The sequence below is a fragment of the Lissotriton vulgaris genome, chromosome 1_1, assembly GCF_964263255.1.
Source record: "Lissotriton vulgaris chromosome 1_1, aLisVul1.2, whole genome shotgun sequence".
Taxonomy (NCBI): Eukaryota; Metazoa; Chordata; class Amphibia; order Caudata; family Salamandridae; genus Lissotriton; species Lissotriton vulgaris.
The window spans coordinates 505,061,685-505,079,730 of NC_141685.1; the positions used below are offsets into that span (position 1 = coordinate 505,061,685).

Sequence of the window (18,046 nt, forward strand, 5' to 3'; positions counted from 1 at the left end):
CATGTTATCCCTATGGCTTATGTGTGTTTACATGGCTGCTGTAAAAAATAAATCAAAGAGTAGAATGCATAATATTCACCTCCGTGTCATTAATAGAATTGAAAATTCTTGTTCATGAATGCTAGAACATGCCTGATTCTTGCAGCTGGGGGCCTCGTCCCCATCGTGCTCCTATACAGTTTTGTTCACAGCTGGGAAAAAAAAAAACTATCCAGCTTTCAATGCCAGTTTACAGTGGCCAATGGGCAGGGCTCATTTATAGTTTGATATCTTCCTCATGGCCAGGACTTGCCTCCACCAATACATTTCTAAGACTAAAATGTTTTGCTTAACTGAGATTACTTGGCGACACCTTCTTTTCTTGATAAAACAAAAAAGAAAAATTCTGCTCAATAGCAGCCCGATAAAGAGGCAAATACCAGCAAACGTGTCACCTATATTTGCCATGTTAAGAATAATAAATGTAACCGACAAACGGAGGAGGCTTTGTAAGACTTCGGTGTCAATGTGAGCCAAAGTGGTAAAAAAGAGAACCTATAGCCACTATTTTCCAATATTCATCTCCTCCAAGTAAGAGAAATAGTAATTCTTGGCATCCTATCCAATTTTTTGTTCCATAGAGCTGTTCATGTCACCCTCACAAAAGCTTCTTCTGAAACTTTAAATTGAGGCTCACTTAATGGATTCATGGTTACTGTTATACTTGTCAACAATCCAGCTTGAACTGTATAAGCATAATGCATGTGAGTTACATATACACCCTAAACAAGAACTCATCAATTCCAGATTCTCATGCAAAACCTTATGTGCTGTTGTTGAACTACCTTTGAACTATGAAACTATGCAGTTACTTTGTTAGGTACCTACAAAAAGAATTTAGAGACTTGTTTTCTTGGGCAACAATTTTGTTAGCCTTTGGACAAGCAAAGTGACAAAAAAGTGTGCATGTCGATAGAAGCAAACTGAATACTAATGTTTAGGGTATATCTTTGAAGCTAGTCATGGGGGTGGGATATGAGAATCCCTGTGGCTCTAATTTATAAAGAGAAGTTGCTAATATTTTGGCATGGTAAGCTTCCATAGAGTCCCCGGAATATACCATGCCAGCCTTGAATTATTTAAGTCAGGTTAGTTCAAGGATACTCACACTTTGATTTAATTGGGGATTTTGGGATATAGGCTGAAACAAACTAATGCACATCTTATTAAAAAGGCAAGATCCAGAATTAATTTTTTATTGGTTCAGCTGGGAGGAGGAATTACTTTTTTGCAGCAATTCTTGGGGTATTTAGAATTATTTGCTGGTCTTTTAATATCCCCGTTCATTAGTAAAGAAGTTAACTAATGACGGTGAAAGTGCATACCTTTAAGGGGCTACATTTGTAATTGGGAAAGGACTATTAGGTGTTCCCAAAAGTAAAGCAAACCAGTGTGGTCCAAGTATTGATTTTTCTAATGATGACATCATTACTGCAGAGAAGAGAGTTTTCCTCGGCGTATGCATTTCTAAACCATCAAAATATGTATGTTAACCAATAAACTCTACAAAAGTGTGACACCTTTTAAGAAGAATCAACTTGATTAGTATAAGCAAGAAATTAAAACCTTGTCCAGGCCAGACACTCTGTTGGAACTTTGAAGTTGCAATCATAGTATTTTATTTGATTCATTTTTGACTGAGAACCAACAATACACTTTATAGTCCACGAACATCCAATTGTTTATATGTGACAGTTCTAAACGTTGGTAGTTAACCACATTCCCAATGGTTTTCCTGAAAACATGGTTTGATCTGATCTCTTGTCATTGGGTACGGGACACTTATGTCTCGAACATAGCCTGGAAGGTGGAGCTTAAACCTTTCTGGTATGGAAGCTGCTTCAAAAACAGCATTGGCTTAGTACTTTGAAAGCTGACAGGGTGTTTCTAAGCATGAAATATTCATATATGAAATATGCATACTAACGCTCCACTGTGTATTTTGGACGAAGGATAGAATTAACAGAGCTTTAGCCATTAAATCATTTTTATAATTGTACTGAATCAATCTTAGCTAAAGTGGCCATTTCTTATCTTTCAAATTGGCAAGTTTCAACTTTCAAATCAAATTCCTTTATTTTGGCATAAATGCCATAAAAGAGTCAACACAATTCGTTACAATAAAATAAATATTTTGTCTAGAAAATTTAAATACATCAATAAAAATACATTTCTTAATACAAATACATCGAAGCACAACCGTTTGTAAAGTACCAAAGATCTTCCTGTAGTTACTAGGGCATATTCTGATTCTTTTCTTAAGTATATGCTTCATTTCCTTAGTGTAAGAATCGACTAACACTAAATATTATTGTTTGGGATGTGTTTGTTTTAAGTAATCTCAGGGCCTGAATACATGATCTCAGTCCTAACAGTAAGCATAATGGTTTAATCCATCTTCTTCTGGCCAATGTATAGGTGGGGCAGAAAAAGAAGATGTGAAACTCATTTTCAATCTGGCTACAATCACACATAGAGCAAATTTCATCTGCCACTAAGGCTGGAACATTAGGCCTCCTTGACCAACGTGCCAAAGTTGTTTTAATCAGAAGATTCCCATATCTTAATTTTAAAAATAGGGTTTTGGCAAGTGGGGGCTCTATCTCATCAAGAAACGTCTTAAATAGTGGCTCGTCCTTGAAACTGAGAAAGTTTGTTACTAAAGTTCCAGCATCCGAAGCATTTGCTGCCATATTGACCATAAAACACCAGAAGGACCTTTTTAGAATTAGTTTGGAGTTAGACGGTAGATGTTCTGGGTTCTCCCAAAAATGCTTGAAACCTATTTTAGTAAGCCAAATTTTAACATGTTTTAGCCATGGGATGGTTTTTGAATTATCCAACCCCATGATTTCTTTTAGGCCATCTCTATAGTCATGAAATTCAGGCACCCGCCACAGTCTAACCCATAACATCAGTGGGCGAATTATAGTGTAATGGTCGGTTCTTTTGACATTTAAATCAAATTGAAGGGGCACTAAAGGAGTGCCTCTTGGGACCCTTACCAGGCTTCTCATAAAATTATTGTCTAAAACGCAAAAGGTATCCTTTGACCCTGGTCCCCAAATTTCTGCACCATATAAAGCTGCTGGTTGAACCTTAATTTTAAAGAGCTCAACTACCGGGGACACAGCTTTACTAGTACTCAAACTTTGTTTCCTGAGAATTGGCTTTACATTCTGAGTGAATGCCAGCTTACTTTTTTCCATGTGGGCTTTCCAGGAAAAGTTGGAGTCTAAAGTAACCCCTAAGTATAAGAAATGTGAGACCGATTCTAATTTAACACCATTCAGTGTTAGACAGCCTTTATTTATTTTTGGTGGATTTAGGGCCATACATTTAGTCTTTTTCCCATTTATTTCCAGTCCTTTCTTGCTACAGTATTCGCTAAAAGAATTAAGTAGAGCTTGAAGGCCTTTCTTAGTTTGTGAAATCAAAATAGTGTCATCTGCAAATAATAATGATGTTACCCTTTCTCCATTCAGTTTTGGTGAATCATTTATACATCCCTCTAGATGTGCAGGGATGTCATTCACGAAAAGGGAAAAAAGTGTAGGGGCCAATACGCAGCCTTGGCGAACGCCACGCTCGATGGGAATTTTTTGGGTTAATTCCCCACTTGTGCCTCATCGGACTTTTGCAAAGTTCCCTTCGTGCAGCTCTTTTATCTGAACCAATAGACTACTTGGCAGCCCTACTACACTCAATGTTTTCCATAGAAGATTGCGTGGCACTAAATCAAACGCTGCTCTCAAATCGACGAAAGCAACGTATAAATGTCCCTTTTGATATGTACATATTTCTAATAAAGGCAACAGAATCTAAATATCTGGTCTATTGTGCTTACTTTACATCGGAAACCAGCCTGGAATTGTTAAAATTGCATTCTCCTCCATCCAATCACTGACACGAGTCAAGATATGTTGTGAGTAGATTTTCTGGAGAATGTCCATCAGGCTGATTGGCCGGTAATTAGAAGGGTCCATCAGATCCCCTTTTTTGAAGATTAAAACGATTTCAGCTCCCCTCCAACTTTCGGGGAAATCTAAGCTAAGGGATAACCTGTTACACAGGTAGTTTATATATGGTGCCCATACTTTTAAATCGTGTTTGTATAAGTCCCCAGGAATCTTATTTAAGCCTGTTGCTTTACCAGACTTTACTAGGTTAATTGCCAACTCAGTTTCGCCTAGTGTAAAGTCCAGGCAATCAGTGGGGTGTTCGCCTGGACTTTACACTAGGCGAAACGGAGTTGGCAAGTTTCAACTTGAAACACTTGCTCATTTCAATTGAGTCCACTTCCTAAGAACATAATTCTGGTAACATGGACAGAGAAACAGATTCTGAAGACAAGGGAGGACTCTAGTCGAGAACTATTATCCTATTGGTAAAGGGCTCCCATCAACATTAAAGGCATATACACTGCTTTTAGCGGCTGCTGCCTCGCCTTAAATGAGGCACTGGGAAAAGAATCATCACGTAAAGGGATAGAACAACGCAAGGTTCTTGACACCATCATTGTATTACAGCTATAAAAGAAGTACAATAAGGAAATGCTACTTTGGAGTTTTCATGTTGTAACAATCAGTTTTGTTAACATGTGACCTCAGAAAACAGAGAGAGGGCAGTAATGTGATATTTTCATCTAAGATTTTGAGTCTTTGAACAAAAAGATATTCTTCTAAACTATTGTAATACATGCAGACGTTAAAACTTCATGAAACACTCAAAAGGTGACAGTAGGAATCTAGCAATAAGTATTAAATCTGGCAAGTCTAACACAGTATAACCCGTTCTCTTGCCCACCATGCCACCTCAGTTTGGACCCAGCCATATGCAAAACAGTCTTGACCCTGCTCCAATAGCGATCGTATCCTGAATGACTGTCACTGGTTAGAAATATCGCAAGCATTCCTCCTACCACTTTTTGTGAGTTTGATGTAGCACCCTTTGTGGGAAGGGTATGCCCAGATGTGGGTTGCGTGCTCACTGTGCCACTGGAACAAATAAACTCCTGACTGAAGAGCTCCTATCAGGGCAGCCTGTGTTCCGGTCCAGGAAGACCTGGCATGGCAGTTCAGCCTGGCCTGTTCCAATTGAAGTGGGGTCAAGACTGGGCAAAAGAACAGTGGACTGGAATGCTACCCCATGCATCCCTCCCATCACGTGTTGTAGGAGTGATTAAAACTTCTCCAAAGTGGTGCCTGGGAGCATCAAGTAGTTCGACCAAGCTGACAGTCCAGTGATGGAGTAGGCCAGGTTTACAAAACAAATTGTCTTGCATGTTTGATACTGTTAAAAAGGGAACTGGTTATGTGCATTGGGGTAGAATATGAAATGGAGAGAAACCACTGAGCAAATACACACAGCTTAGTGGTGAAAACAACTTTCTACTTTTAGTCACTTCCAGCTTCTCTATTATTTTCAGATTACTATAATTGTTTTTCCAAGTAGTATGAATAGTTTGAAAATACTTACTCCTCCACTGGCACCATGCACTAGTACGCTGTCTCCGGGTCTAGCACCTGCCCTGAAATGTGAGAAGAAGGTGTGCAAATTAAAATACAAGCTTAGTTCTTACATTATGCATTTCAAAGTTTAGAATGACACAGCAGAGTAACTGAATGCAAACAGCTAACATGCAGGATACCTCTTCCATACAAAAAACCTTAACAAGCACCTCTTCCGGTCTTTGATTAGGGAATATTATCTTCATACACTGTTGACTGAGTTCATAAAGCTGAGAGCAACCTTTTCTCTACTCTGCCCGGTAAAAAAAAACTATGGGTGAGATTGTGGATTAGCCATGTTTAATCTCCTACAGAAATGATGATTTTTTTTTCATGTTTTTAAAAAAAGGACCGTTAAACTCCTGAGGGTGACAGGTGCTTTGCAGTCAAGATTGGAAGCGAGGATAGAAGAGGTCTGTGCAATATCTGAGCTGTGGCTAGGCATGGCTTCCTCTATAAATTGAAGCACAGGCTGGGGGTATACATATTGACGGTCATTCATGAGAAAGATGATCGATCATATATGATAATTAAACAGTCTGCAGTAGTTAGCAGGTGAATAATCAAGCGTGCAGAGTACGAAATAGGTGGTCTTAGCCTATGTAATCAACAGCAATCAAAGAGTAGGATGATAGTGTCCTTAAAATATACCAATAACTAATACCAACTTCGGTGTCCTTTGAGGTGCTTTTGAAACTCAGGAATATTTTTTAATAAATAAAAAACAAAAGATTAACATTTTTCGACAACCCAGTAGAGAAGGGCTGACTTAGATAAGTCACGCTAGGAGATGATTGGTGGTTATATTAAATTAGATGATTCTTTACTTTAAATTTAAAGAGTTCAAAAGCCGGAGAAAAGGCTATGGGGCAAGAATGCTGCAGTTTGTGAAAACTCCTCATTCCACATTAACATAATTCCCAAGAATAGTTTTAAAACACTTCGTATCGGATTTTTATCTCAGGAAAAACTATAGGGACCATTTGAGTGAGCATCTAACAGGCTAAATCTTGGCTGTCGAGACCCACAAAGAGATATATTGCAGCTGAGTAGAGGATTTTCATCCCCTGTTTACTACATCGTCCTGATCACTTGTAATTGTTGGGCCAAGTGTGTAGGGGCACCTGCTGACTTGAGAAGCAGCAGGCCACTCTCTGGTCTAAAGAGCAGGACATCCTGATAAGAGAGGCTGGGTTCACTGCCTCTTTTTACATGCCCGCCATGTAAAAGCCCGCCAAGCTGCTCTTGTGGACAGGTACCCAGCGGAAGAATACTAAGTAATCACAAATCCTGGAGTTTTGGGAGGCTAAGTCTATGCAACAACCAGGCCAAAGGCTGTATAAATAATCAGTAAAATTGGAGAGGCAGTAGTGAAAAAAACAGCATAATCCCGTGGGGCTATCACAAAAGGACACTTACATAAAAAAGGCACATAAATTCTATTGCTAGAGTAAGAATTCAAGAAAACGAAACTTGCTCGGAGCAATCTCTCATTAACAGTACTAATCGGTAAAAATAGTATATGGACAACATTTACATATGGAGAAAGGAGCTTTATGCATGCTTAATTAATGAAGAATAAAATGCAACGCAACTGAAACCCGCATTTAACTGGAAAACGCTTTTGCGAATGTGCAAACCAGAATGACGTAGATAACAATGTGACTAACACGTTGTGAGAGGGAAAACTCTCACGCATTCGCATAAGTTACTAACATTAGGTCTTGAGGCATGGCATGTCTGGCATAAGCTAGCCTAAATTTAAAGAGAGCTGTTGCTGCTAATGCTTTTGCTTAAAGAAAGAGAAAATAGCATTTGATAGAGTAGAAGTGGATGGTGAACAGTGATAATCACATATTTGAGAAATTCAAATCCGTTTATGATTCCTTTACTAATAGTGTACGTTTGGGCCAAATGTGGCATACAAAAGAAAAAGATGGCAGTGAAAATGGAGGTGAGCTAGACATGCGCAGTGTAATAGTGATGTGAACTTCTGACCGTGTCACGGACAGGCTGGCAAGGACACCCACCGTGTGAAAACTCTTTGACTGTGGAACTGTATTTTGTTTTGTAACATTAAATACATGAGAAGTGAAAGAAGACAGAATATTAAATGAGCTAAAGGGGATGGGTTTGCTAGACAAAACATTTTTTACAGAAATTAATATGTCAGAATGAGGTGATGACAACTCCCCTGTCCCTGCCCAAACCCAGTGCGTAATCCATCGATATTAGAAACTTTTGAGGGTGGGACATGTAGTATTGAAGATTATAACTAGAGTGACTTCAATTATTAGTGGTAGTCATTGAGCGTTGAGAGAGAGAGAGCGAGAGAGAGAGCGAGAGCGAGAGAGCGAGAGAGGTGGGAGCTGCTGCTGAGAAGAAAAAGAGAACAGACTGGGAAGATTCATACCTGAATGACAACCTGATTAGATTGAAGACTCCAGAAGAAAATCGAGGAGGGAGAGAATGTAAGAGAGAAACGCCCCGGTGCATCGGGTCTGTAGAGAAGTTTTAGTAAGTATTGCCCTGTCCTGATCCTGCCTTATATAGTCTTTGTCTCCTGAATCCTAATCAGGGGACCTCCACCAGTCCTTTGGCCAAAAGGCCGATTTTCCCGTTATCACCCTTAGGTAATTATTATTCTGCCTTTAAATTTGCATATCTTTTGCAAATGAATGATGTATTATGCCTTTTGTCTCTTCATCTATCCACTCCTAATGCATTGAATTGTTGAATGATTCTGTGAATTGAATGTATTGCTAAATGAATTTTCTATCCCTTGAAAGTTAATGGAGTTTGCACTGTGAATCTGTACTAAGCGAGTTTTCATTTATGACTGAAATTTAGATAAAAAGCAATTAATCTTACCTAGAGCCTGTGGTAATTTCACTAAATTTTGTGAATTAGTTAGTTAATTGAGAATATTACCGTCAACTACTCAACTGATGGTCCATCGACCAAAGGAAGAGTATTGATCTGTGAAGATTAGTTAGATATTAAATGAAATTTCTCACTAATGAATTTGAGTCTACAGTGAGTTAACTAATCAAGATCAAAGTGAATTACAAAACTTGACCCCCAGCAGAACACCCAGGAAACTTGAATGTGTATTTTATTTATTTATTTTATTTAAATTCTTCTAAAGCGCAAGAATCAATCCCGTAAGGGTATCTCCGCGCTGTGCCAGCAGTAGGAAACTCAGTCGGTGAATAAGGAACATTAATTAGATGGGCAGAAATGCCTCTTGATAAAGGATAGTTTTTAGTGTTTTCCTAAAGGATAGATGATTGATGGTTGTTCTAACTTCAAGGGGCAGTCTGTTCCATAGGGCAGGTCCGACTGAGGAGAAGGCCCGGTCTCCTTGTCTGGACTTCTTTGTGGACGGGGGTTTTAGCAAGGCTTGACTGCTTGAGCGAAGGGACCTACTGGGCTGATATGGCACCAAAGATTGAGACAGGTATTTAGGACCTGTGCCATAGATGCATCTATGGACCGTGCAGCAGATCTTAAAATCGACGCGCTGTCTTATTGGGAGCCAGTGCAGCTCCCTGAGCAGGGGTTTGGAGGGGGTCCTAGCTGGTGCCCCCATAACCAGTCTTGCTGCCGTGTTCTGGACCACCTGCAAACGACATACTGCGTCAGCATTTGCTAACGTCAGCAGGCCGTTGCAGTAGTCCAGACGACTGGTCACTAATGCCTGCACAAGTGTCTTCCTGTAAGAAGCAGGAAGATACGGAAAGACACGTCTAAGCAGGCCAATAGTGTAGAAGCATAATCCTGCGATGTAATTGGTGTGCTCCTTCAAGGTCAGCTTTTGGTCCAGTTTCACCCCAAGATTCTTCACATGATGTTTAGGTGACGGTACTGGGCCAAGATCTATTGGCCACCAGTCAGGGGACCAAAGAATGCTTGCTTTCCCAAAAAGCATGACCTCAGTTTTTGTGACATTACATTGGAGGCAGTTCTTCGCCATCCAATGTGACACCGCCCTCATACCCTCAGCAAAATTCTCTTTGACTTTAGAGTCAAGAGAGCTGAAAGGGTAGAGGAGTTGGGTGTCGTCAGCATAGGAGATCGGTGTGAACCCATACTTCCGCACAATCTCAGCAAGGGGGGCCACATATACATTGAACAATGTAGGGCTAAGGCAGGAGCCTTGTGGCACCCCCTTCGTGAGCCCCCTGGAGATAGAACAGAAGGGGCCCAGGCTGACAGATTGTGATCTCCCGGAAAGGAAACTCTCCAACCATGATAGTGCTAGGCCTCCGATTCCTACTCCTTGCAACCGGCCGAGAAGGATGTTATGATCCACGGTATCGAAGGCTGCAGACAGGTCCAACAGCACTAGAATCATGGAGCCTCCTCTATCCTGTGACATTTTGATCTGATCCGTCACGGAGAGAAGGGCTGATTCAGTGCTGTGGTTGGGCCTGAACCCAGATTGTGATTGGTCCAGGCCCCCTGTCGCCTCGATAAAATCGGAAAGGATGGTGTTTACGTGCTTCTCAGCCAGTTTGCTAATGTAAGGGAGGAGAGAAATCGGGCGAAGGTTGGAGAGTTCAGACCAGGGCAAGGTGGAATTTTTTCGTATAGGGTTCACTACCGCTTTCTTCCAGGCTGATGGGAGCATACCCTCAGCGTATGAGAGATTAAGCAGTCTCTGGATGGAGGGTCCTACTATATCGATTAGCGGGGAGAAGTATTTAGCAGGTAGCAGGTCATTAGGGGAACCAGTCTTTATTTGATTAATCAGTATGATCAGGTCCTCAGCAGTTATTTCTGGGATAGCCTGGAGAGTTCTTTCAGAGGTCAGCATAGAAGATATTTCAGGAGCTTCATTTCCCCGAGAGTCTGAGACAGCAGTGATTTTTTTATATATCCCTTCTATTTTGTCTTCAAAATATTGGGATATATCATCACACAGAACCTGAGTAAAGGTGTTAGGGCTCTCGCATACCTCAGGGTATATTGGCCCATTTGAAATTTTGGCGACTATAATGTGTTTATCCTGGCCTTTCCGCTCGATCACTATCACTTCCTTCTACACGAAGAGAGGCTGCAAAATAGAGTATATAGCTTATAGTGGTTTGGGGATCACCGTGATACCTTCAGATTGGACCACAGTGCTGCGACGCAGGGACAAAGCCAAGTTGACAGGCCAACGCACAACAAGGCAACATGAATAGGTCAGTTGTCAAAGTGGGTGCTGATTGAATACAGTCGCTCAGAAAGTGACAACCACTGGCTTCAAGGTTGTTGATGGTGATTCCCTAGCACTTGAGTAAAAGTTAAAGCTTGACTTTAACCTAATAGTCAATTCAAAGTTTACTGTCTCCCATAACTAAACACATTACAGAACTGAGTTTGAGAGCTTGAAATAATACAGTTGATAAACCTGATGGTGAGATTTACACATGGGAGCAAAATTGAGGTAGCCCTGTCAAAGATCAACATATTTTGGGAAAACAAGTTTAAACAGATGGGACATAAAAGAGGAGCCAGATTAACGCAACAACTTAAACTGGAAAAATATGCATTCCTATGTCATAGGACAAAGGAGGGAGCTGGTGACCCTCCTCCAGCAGAGAACAGAATGCAGACTTGCCCTCAATTTCTTGAACCTCCAATGAGAGAATAGCTGTCCAGAGAAAAAGGTGTCAGAAATAATGCTAGGGACCAAAACAAAAGTCAAGATTTTAATTTTGTTGGGGGCAAAGGATACTCACGGACAAAGGTGGACCAATGAGGATGGACAGAACATGCCCCTTTAAGGATAGGAGGAGTCTGGCCATGAAGACACAAACAAAACCATGGTCTACTGAGCATAAAGTCCCAAGCTTTCATGCAGAATCAGAAATTACACTGTTCATTGGTTTAGCAAGGGGCATGGTCCAATGCTCCAAGCTGATGAACAATAGTGTGTGACAAGGACAATAATGATGGCATGCATTTTACTGAGGAATCTATGTTGACTAGACAGCAGAAATTCTTCTGGACTGACTCAGCTAAAGATTTCAGGTTTTATTTTGCAGGGTTAATTTGCATTATTCATGAACACAAAAAGGCAGCAGTGGTGTGAGCGACACACATCCCTACCTTTAAAGCCTAGTAATCACAATATTTTTGGTGCTCACACCCTATTGTCAAATCTGTTGCCAAGACGTTGACCCTAACAAAACTAAATAAAAAATAAATAGTGGCACACTCAAAGTACAAATGAGCAAATCAATTGATCAAACTGGCAGCCTATTAGATGTGAACATAGCAAGTACACCAAACAGTTACAATCCTTATACATAGCTTCAACAACGGGTCCAGACTTGTTGAGCGTGGTAGAGGTTTTTGGATTTCTTCATGATACAGTCAAACAGTCAATACAGTGGTAACAATAATAAAAAATGGGACATAGTACAGTTAGAAAAAGATCATGTCGTAGTCAGGAGAAAGTCTGCAGAGGAGATTGCAATTTAAGGGAAAGGAATATATAGCACTGAAAAATGACTGGTCTCAGGCCATGCACCAGATCACAGAGATGATTATAGATGAATATATTATATAGGCAACAAGGCACGAGAATACGGCTGTATAGCTAAGTAAATGAGAGGTTGGTACCAGACATATACTTGTCCTGCAAGCATAAGATAAAGGAAGAAGGAGTGGTGGGGACAATCACATGTTAATTCTAAGCCTTACAAAATCCAATAGAAACATATAGTTGGGGCTCACAAGGTTATACATAAAAATAGAATAGCAATCATAGTGCAAACAAAAACGCACATGATGGCAGAGGAAAAGAATACACGTCATCGTCTGTTTAACGAAACACCGTCAAAGGTCTCCTTTGGCAAACCAAGAGGAGGCATATGTCGCACAATTGATCCGATTATAAAACAGACAAAGACTTAAATTATTGTCCTCTGCCAATGTGTATTTTATGATAACACTATGATTTATATTATCATATGTTGGTTACATGTAACCTTGTGAGTACCAACTGCATGTTTTTATTGGATTTTGTATTATTAATGTTCTACAAACAATATTTTCAATAACAAAAAGTTTTCACACCAATTTATTGTGGTTACCTTTTTATTTTAACAATTTACACAATTTCTGTTTTCTGTTCTTTTATTTGCACTGAATAAAACAATTCTATGACTCAGTCACCGCATGATGGTTATATATATTCTTTTCTTAAACACAAGTTCTTTCCCTGAACCACTGTAGCTACCATAATGTTTGTCCAACATGAGGCATCAACATGGTGCAGAAGGCCAGGAGGCCACGCAGACACAAGATCAGCAGAACTGGGATTAGAGATCGATTCAGAAAGCTCAGAATCATCTCCCAAATATCCACCATCCTCTAAGAAGGAATAAAAGCCTTCATGTGGGTTGATTCCAGTACAGCCCATATGAAGATAGGACTCTGTGATGGGTGTGGGAATTTTGGTTATTAATGGTGAGGCACAAGTAATAAAAGAAAGTCCTTGTCTGCTAAAGCTGACCCCTCACCATCACGGGGGATTCTGCTTTCAACAGTCAGTAGTCCAAGTAAGGAAACACCTAGACTCCTGATCGTTCCAGTGTGGGTGGCACAAGGCTAGAGGAGAGGTCATCAGACCAAACGGTAGAACTGTGAACTGACAGTGCTGGGATCCAGTTGTGAATAGCAGGTCATGTTTCTGGGTAGGAAGAATTGGAAGATGTACACAGGTGTCCTGAAGAACATTGGACGCCATTCAGTCTCCTGCATTCATGGCCAGTAGTCTGGGCTAAGGGATAGCACCTTGAGCTTGTCATGCCATACAAAGGCAAAAAGGTGCATAACAGGACAGCTTGTGGCTCAGAGAAAATTCTGGTGGAAGAAGGTTGGTCCAGTGCAAATTAGCTGGATGATCCATGACAAACCGTGATTGCCTACCAATTGGTGGGATAAAAGAGACCCCATCAACACCAGCAAATGATGGTTTAAACGGTGGAAGTCAATGGGGGCTTAACACAACAGATTTGGAACTGCATCTGCATCTGCTGCTGTTGCTTTTGTCTCCTAGATCCACCATGGCCACAAAAGGAGGGGTCCAGTTGTTGGTTTTTTCCAGACAAGCTGGAAGGCTATACTGCCTTAAAGTAACCACAAAACCCATTATTGTTGGTAGAATTGGTGCAGTAGGCTAAGCCCATTGTGTTAGCTGTTTTTGTAGCATTTCAGGCAAAAGTCACATATCTCTTCAAACAGCGGCTTAACATCCAAGGCATTGTCCATGAGTGTGGTTTGAATATAACCAGAGAAGCCAGTAGAACCCATCCAAGAGTCCCAGTTTAACGAGACAGCCATGCCCATGGACAGAACAATGGTGCCCGCAGAATCCATGCCTGTCTTCAAGATCTGCTTGAATACATCCAAACAGTCATCAACCTATTCAAAAACAGCTTTTCCATGTGGTCCTGTACACGGACTACCCAAACTGCCAGAGGGATAGACGATTTAGAGCAGTCCTTTTGCCTTCTCCTTGAGTGGCTCATACAGGACATCTGATGACCGCTTAATAAGAATTGTGCTCATGATATGGGTATCATTACTACCTGCTGAAAAATGCCATAACCTTACACACATTGATAAAGAAGAAAAGGTGCCAGGGCTCGATTTTTAGACCACCAAACTTATTTATTCAGCTGGTGTAAACCTTCATTTTTAACCTTACGCACAGCCTATGACTGCACTGCAGCTAGAAAATTAAATGTGAAAGGGAGCACCATCAACCTGGTTCCTGGACTTTAGAAAGCGGCTAAATCCCCGGTCTGAAAAGGTGCAAAAAATGTAGGACCCAAAGCTTCCCACTTGGTTCCTGTTCCAAGTGTCTTCACTGACTTAGAGATGTTCTGTGAACTAGGGCTGGTACTGCTAACAGCCAGTCTCATATAGGTGAGGTGACATCAACTCAAGTCAGTGCATCATACTGGAGAGCTGTGGTCTAACTATGTACCCATGATAAACCACCACAGAGGAAGATCAGAGAACCTGTGCAAACTCAGCCCTGGCTGCACCCTTTGACTGCCCTGGGAGGACCACTTTATGACATATGTATGTCCTGAGCTGAAATGGGCATACTATATGTACATTTAGAGTGGGAGAGGCTAGCATAGTTATGCTATGATTCCATGGAAAGAGGGATGACTGCATGCCAGCCTGGCTTAGTATGTTTACAGATCAGTTCTGGATCCCAGTGCTTCAGGCCACAGAAGATGGAACTGGATAAGAAACTCAGGAAGGAATGTAGGGTCTACTGAAAACTAGTATCTGAATACATGCTACTGAGAATCAGGAAACATACCTGTAATACCAGACAGCTATTGGTGTGGTCTCTCCAAAAACATTTTGCCCCTCTCCCCTCCCATTTGCTGAATTATTTTTTTTTGCCATAGGACTCTGTGCACTTTACCACAGCTAATCATTGGTAAAGTGCTTGTGCTTACTCCTAAAAGCATTGTAAAAATGAATTATTTGCCATTGGCACAATTAATTTACTTATACATCCCAAGTAAAGTGGTACTACTTCCACACATGACCTGCAAATTGAATGGTACCAGTGGGCCTGCAGCACTTATTGTGCCATCCACTGAAGTAGTCCTTTAAACAGGTCTCGGTTCTGCCATTGCAACCTGTGTGCAGTTTTAAACTGCCAATTCTATCTAGTAAAAGAAACCTTTCACCAGGCCTAATCAGCCCATTTTAATACATATGTGTTAGGCCATAAACAGGCCATAGAGCAGGGCACATTGTATTTAACTGGTAGCACATGTGTTTAAGGTTTTACATGTGCTGATAGTGAATACCTCCTAAATTCATTCTTCACTTCTGTGAGGCCTTCCTCTCCCTCTCCCATAGGCCTTCCTCTCCCATAGGATAACATTGGGTTACATTATTATTGCTTATTTATGATGGCGTACAGGTAGAAATATCAGGTTTGGTCTCAAAAGAAATGTAATTTTAAATTTATTTTAAAGGTGAACTTGGATTTCAAGTGACAATTCTGAAAATTCTACTTTTAAAAAGTTATTTCCTTGTCCTAAACATTTCAAAGGGCTGCCTACAGCACTCTCACAAAGAACTTGACACCAGCCCTTGTCACCCCAGACTTCTTGGAACCTGGGTAGGAAAGGAAGGACATTTATAGAGCCAGATAGGGGAGAACCTAGTAGTTTCTCCTACTTTAAAGGATGGCACCAGGTATAAATATGGACCCTCGGTTTAACTTATCAGTTTATTCCTGGATGTGTGGAGGACCCCCAGAAGGACTTGCCTTGTACTTCAGAGTAGTGCACTGCTGCTTGAAACCTGTTTTTTACCTCAAAGGACTGCCATTCTGCTACCAAATAACTGCCCTGCTGCTTGAAGCTTGCCTTGTGCTCTCAGAGGACTGCCTTGCTGCTTGATCCCAGGACCACCAGAGTGACTCCAAGGGCTAGTTGGCTCGGCTCCTGTTCTGAACTACAAGAGAACAAACTCCAACAAACTTGAAGCCACACCTGGACCCTTTCTGAAGTGAATCCTGCCCTCCAAGTGATACCCCACCAGGCTTGTACCATTGGAAGAGGTGTAAAAGGTGCTCAAACTGCCAAAAACTGAAACCTTGGACTTGGAAAATTCCCCACCAAAAAGTGGGCTGAGAACTGACAGAAGACTGGTACCTACCTGCTCACTGATTCACCCATGGAGCATCGCGGGTGGCTTCACTTCGCGGTAGCTCTTGCTATTTTCTTCTCTGCAGCAGCAAATCCTGTTCTGCTGTTCTTCTTGGAAGGGGAAACCAACCTTATGAAGTCCTTGGTGGCTACAGCCTCCAGTTTTATACCGCTGGAAAGTTTCAATTCCCAAAAAAGCAACAAAGTCCGAACATAGAAATCTTCACTGCAACTTCATCCTGTTGATCCCTTAATGACTACCTGCTTTGCCCCATTGAACTTTACCTTATCAGCAATCTTTTCTTCAAATGTATTCTATATCTGAGGATAACCTGAGACCGAACCCAATCCACCTCTTGTGTCCAAACTGCACTCCATCGGGGTCGGCTATAACTTTTGACTTTGTCCCAGTCACGCACAACTCGATGCCTGTGGGTGGCGCTTTGATCTTTTAGATGCCATTATACTCTAAACTTTACAAATTCATAACTCCAGTCCTACTGATTGGATTCAATTAATTTTGGTGTCAAATTATTTATCAAAATTGCATCTATGTTTCTAAATTGGCGTTGGCTTTTTCTTGTGTTATTTTGTCACTTTATTACTGTTTGAGTGCTGCATATATACTTAACAATTTGCCTCAAAGGTAAGCCTGACTGCTTTTGTGTCCACACAATTCACACAAAGGTTGGAGTGCTCCCCAACTTAGCAGATCCTGTTGCGCTGGGAACAAATGTATGCAGGGTTGACATATTACAAGGCCCAAATAGTTGGGTCTTGTAATGAGAAGGAGCCAGTTGGGCGCCTGTTGAGAAAGGTCCCTTTTCCACAATGGAAATACAGGAATAGGAACAGGATAAATGCATAACAAGGAAAGAGGAAGAGATGGAACTAGACGACTACCAGTAGGTGACCACAGGGGAAGAAAGGTAAGTGCTAATTGTGATACAAGAGAGGATATGTCCCTGCACAAGTGAAGGACCAGAGCCTTTGTAACATGTCCAGCAACACACAGCAATGGAACTACACTTCAATTGCCATGTTTTAGGATCCTAAAAGGACAGCGCTACTGGTTTGTATAAAGACTAGTAAAGACCACATTGAAACTATCAATATTATTAGTTCACTGTTCCTTCAGGAGTGAAGTATTCCTGATAAAAATAATCTGACTGAATGAGTCATGGTAACAAAATTAAAAATAAAATTAAAATAAATACTACAATTCTTTTGGACAGGAGTACATGCAACCTGAAAAAGTTACTGAGCCCAAGTGCCAGATTCTTCACTTAAAGAAGAAGAACAAATAATTGGACACACTTTCAAAGCCCTTTTGCTTGATCTGCCTACACTGCATTGTTCTATTTCTGTGTATAAGAATGGATATAGATTGATGACTAAAGCTAATCGACAGAGCACAACAAGCTTGTACATTATGGCTTTGGGTAGATGAGAGGATGACTTTAGCTTAGCCTGGGCAGAATGGAGAACCAATGTATTTAAGAAGTAAAGGCAAGAGTGAACATTATGTTGCCCTCTTATTGGTGGAAAATGAAGGTTACAAGAACTACAGTCAGTAAAGCTTTGGCATAGCTAATAGCTGCACCCAAAACACTCCTGTATTTTACATTTTTGATGAAATTTAAGGACAACGGTGCTGTAATATTAACTCACACCGTTGCTGTAAAATTAACCATGTGGCAATAACTAATTTACTTAATTGGATATCGGGGCTATGAAAGAAGAGTGGAATGTGAGACGTGTTTGAGGCAGCTGCAGGACTGCGTGTGGTATCAGATGCCAGAAGGGCGG

The 18,046-nt window shown here is 41.0% G+C and overlaps 1 protein-coding gene across 3 annotated transcripts in view; it reads right to left on the reverse strand.

Annotated features, from left to right (window-relative positions):
* CRYZ (crystallin zeta) overlaps nucleotides 1-18,046 on the reverse strand; it is a 326,836-nt gene that overhangs the window by 178,759 nt on the left and 130,031 nt on the right. For all 3 annotated transcript variants that reach the window (XM_086953869.1, XM_086953870.1, XM_086953871.1), the window contains exon 5: nucleotides 5,518-5,569. In XM_086953869.1, coding sequence (XP_086809995.1) covers nucleotides 5,518-5,569 — 52 coding nt within the window. The remainder of the gene's footprint in view (nucleotides 1-5,517; nucleotides 5,570-18,046) is intronic.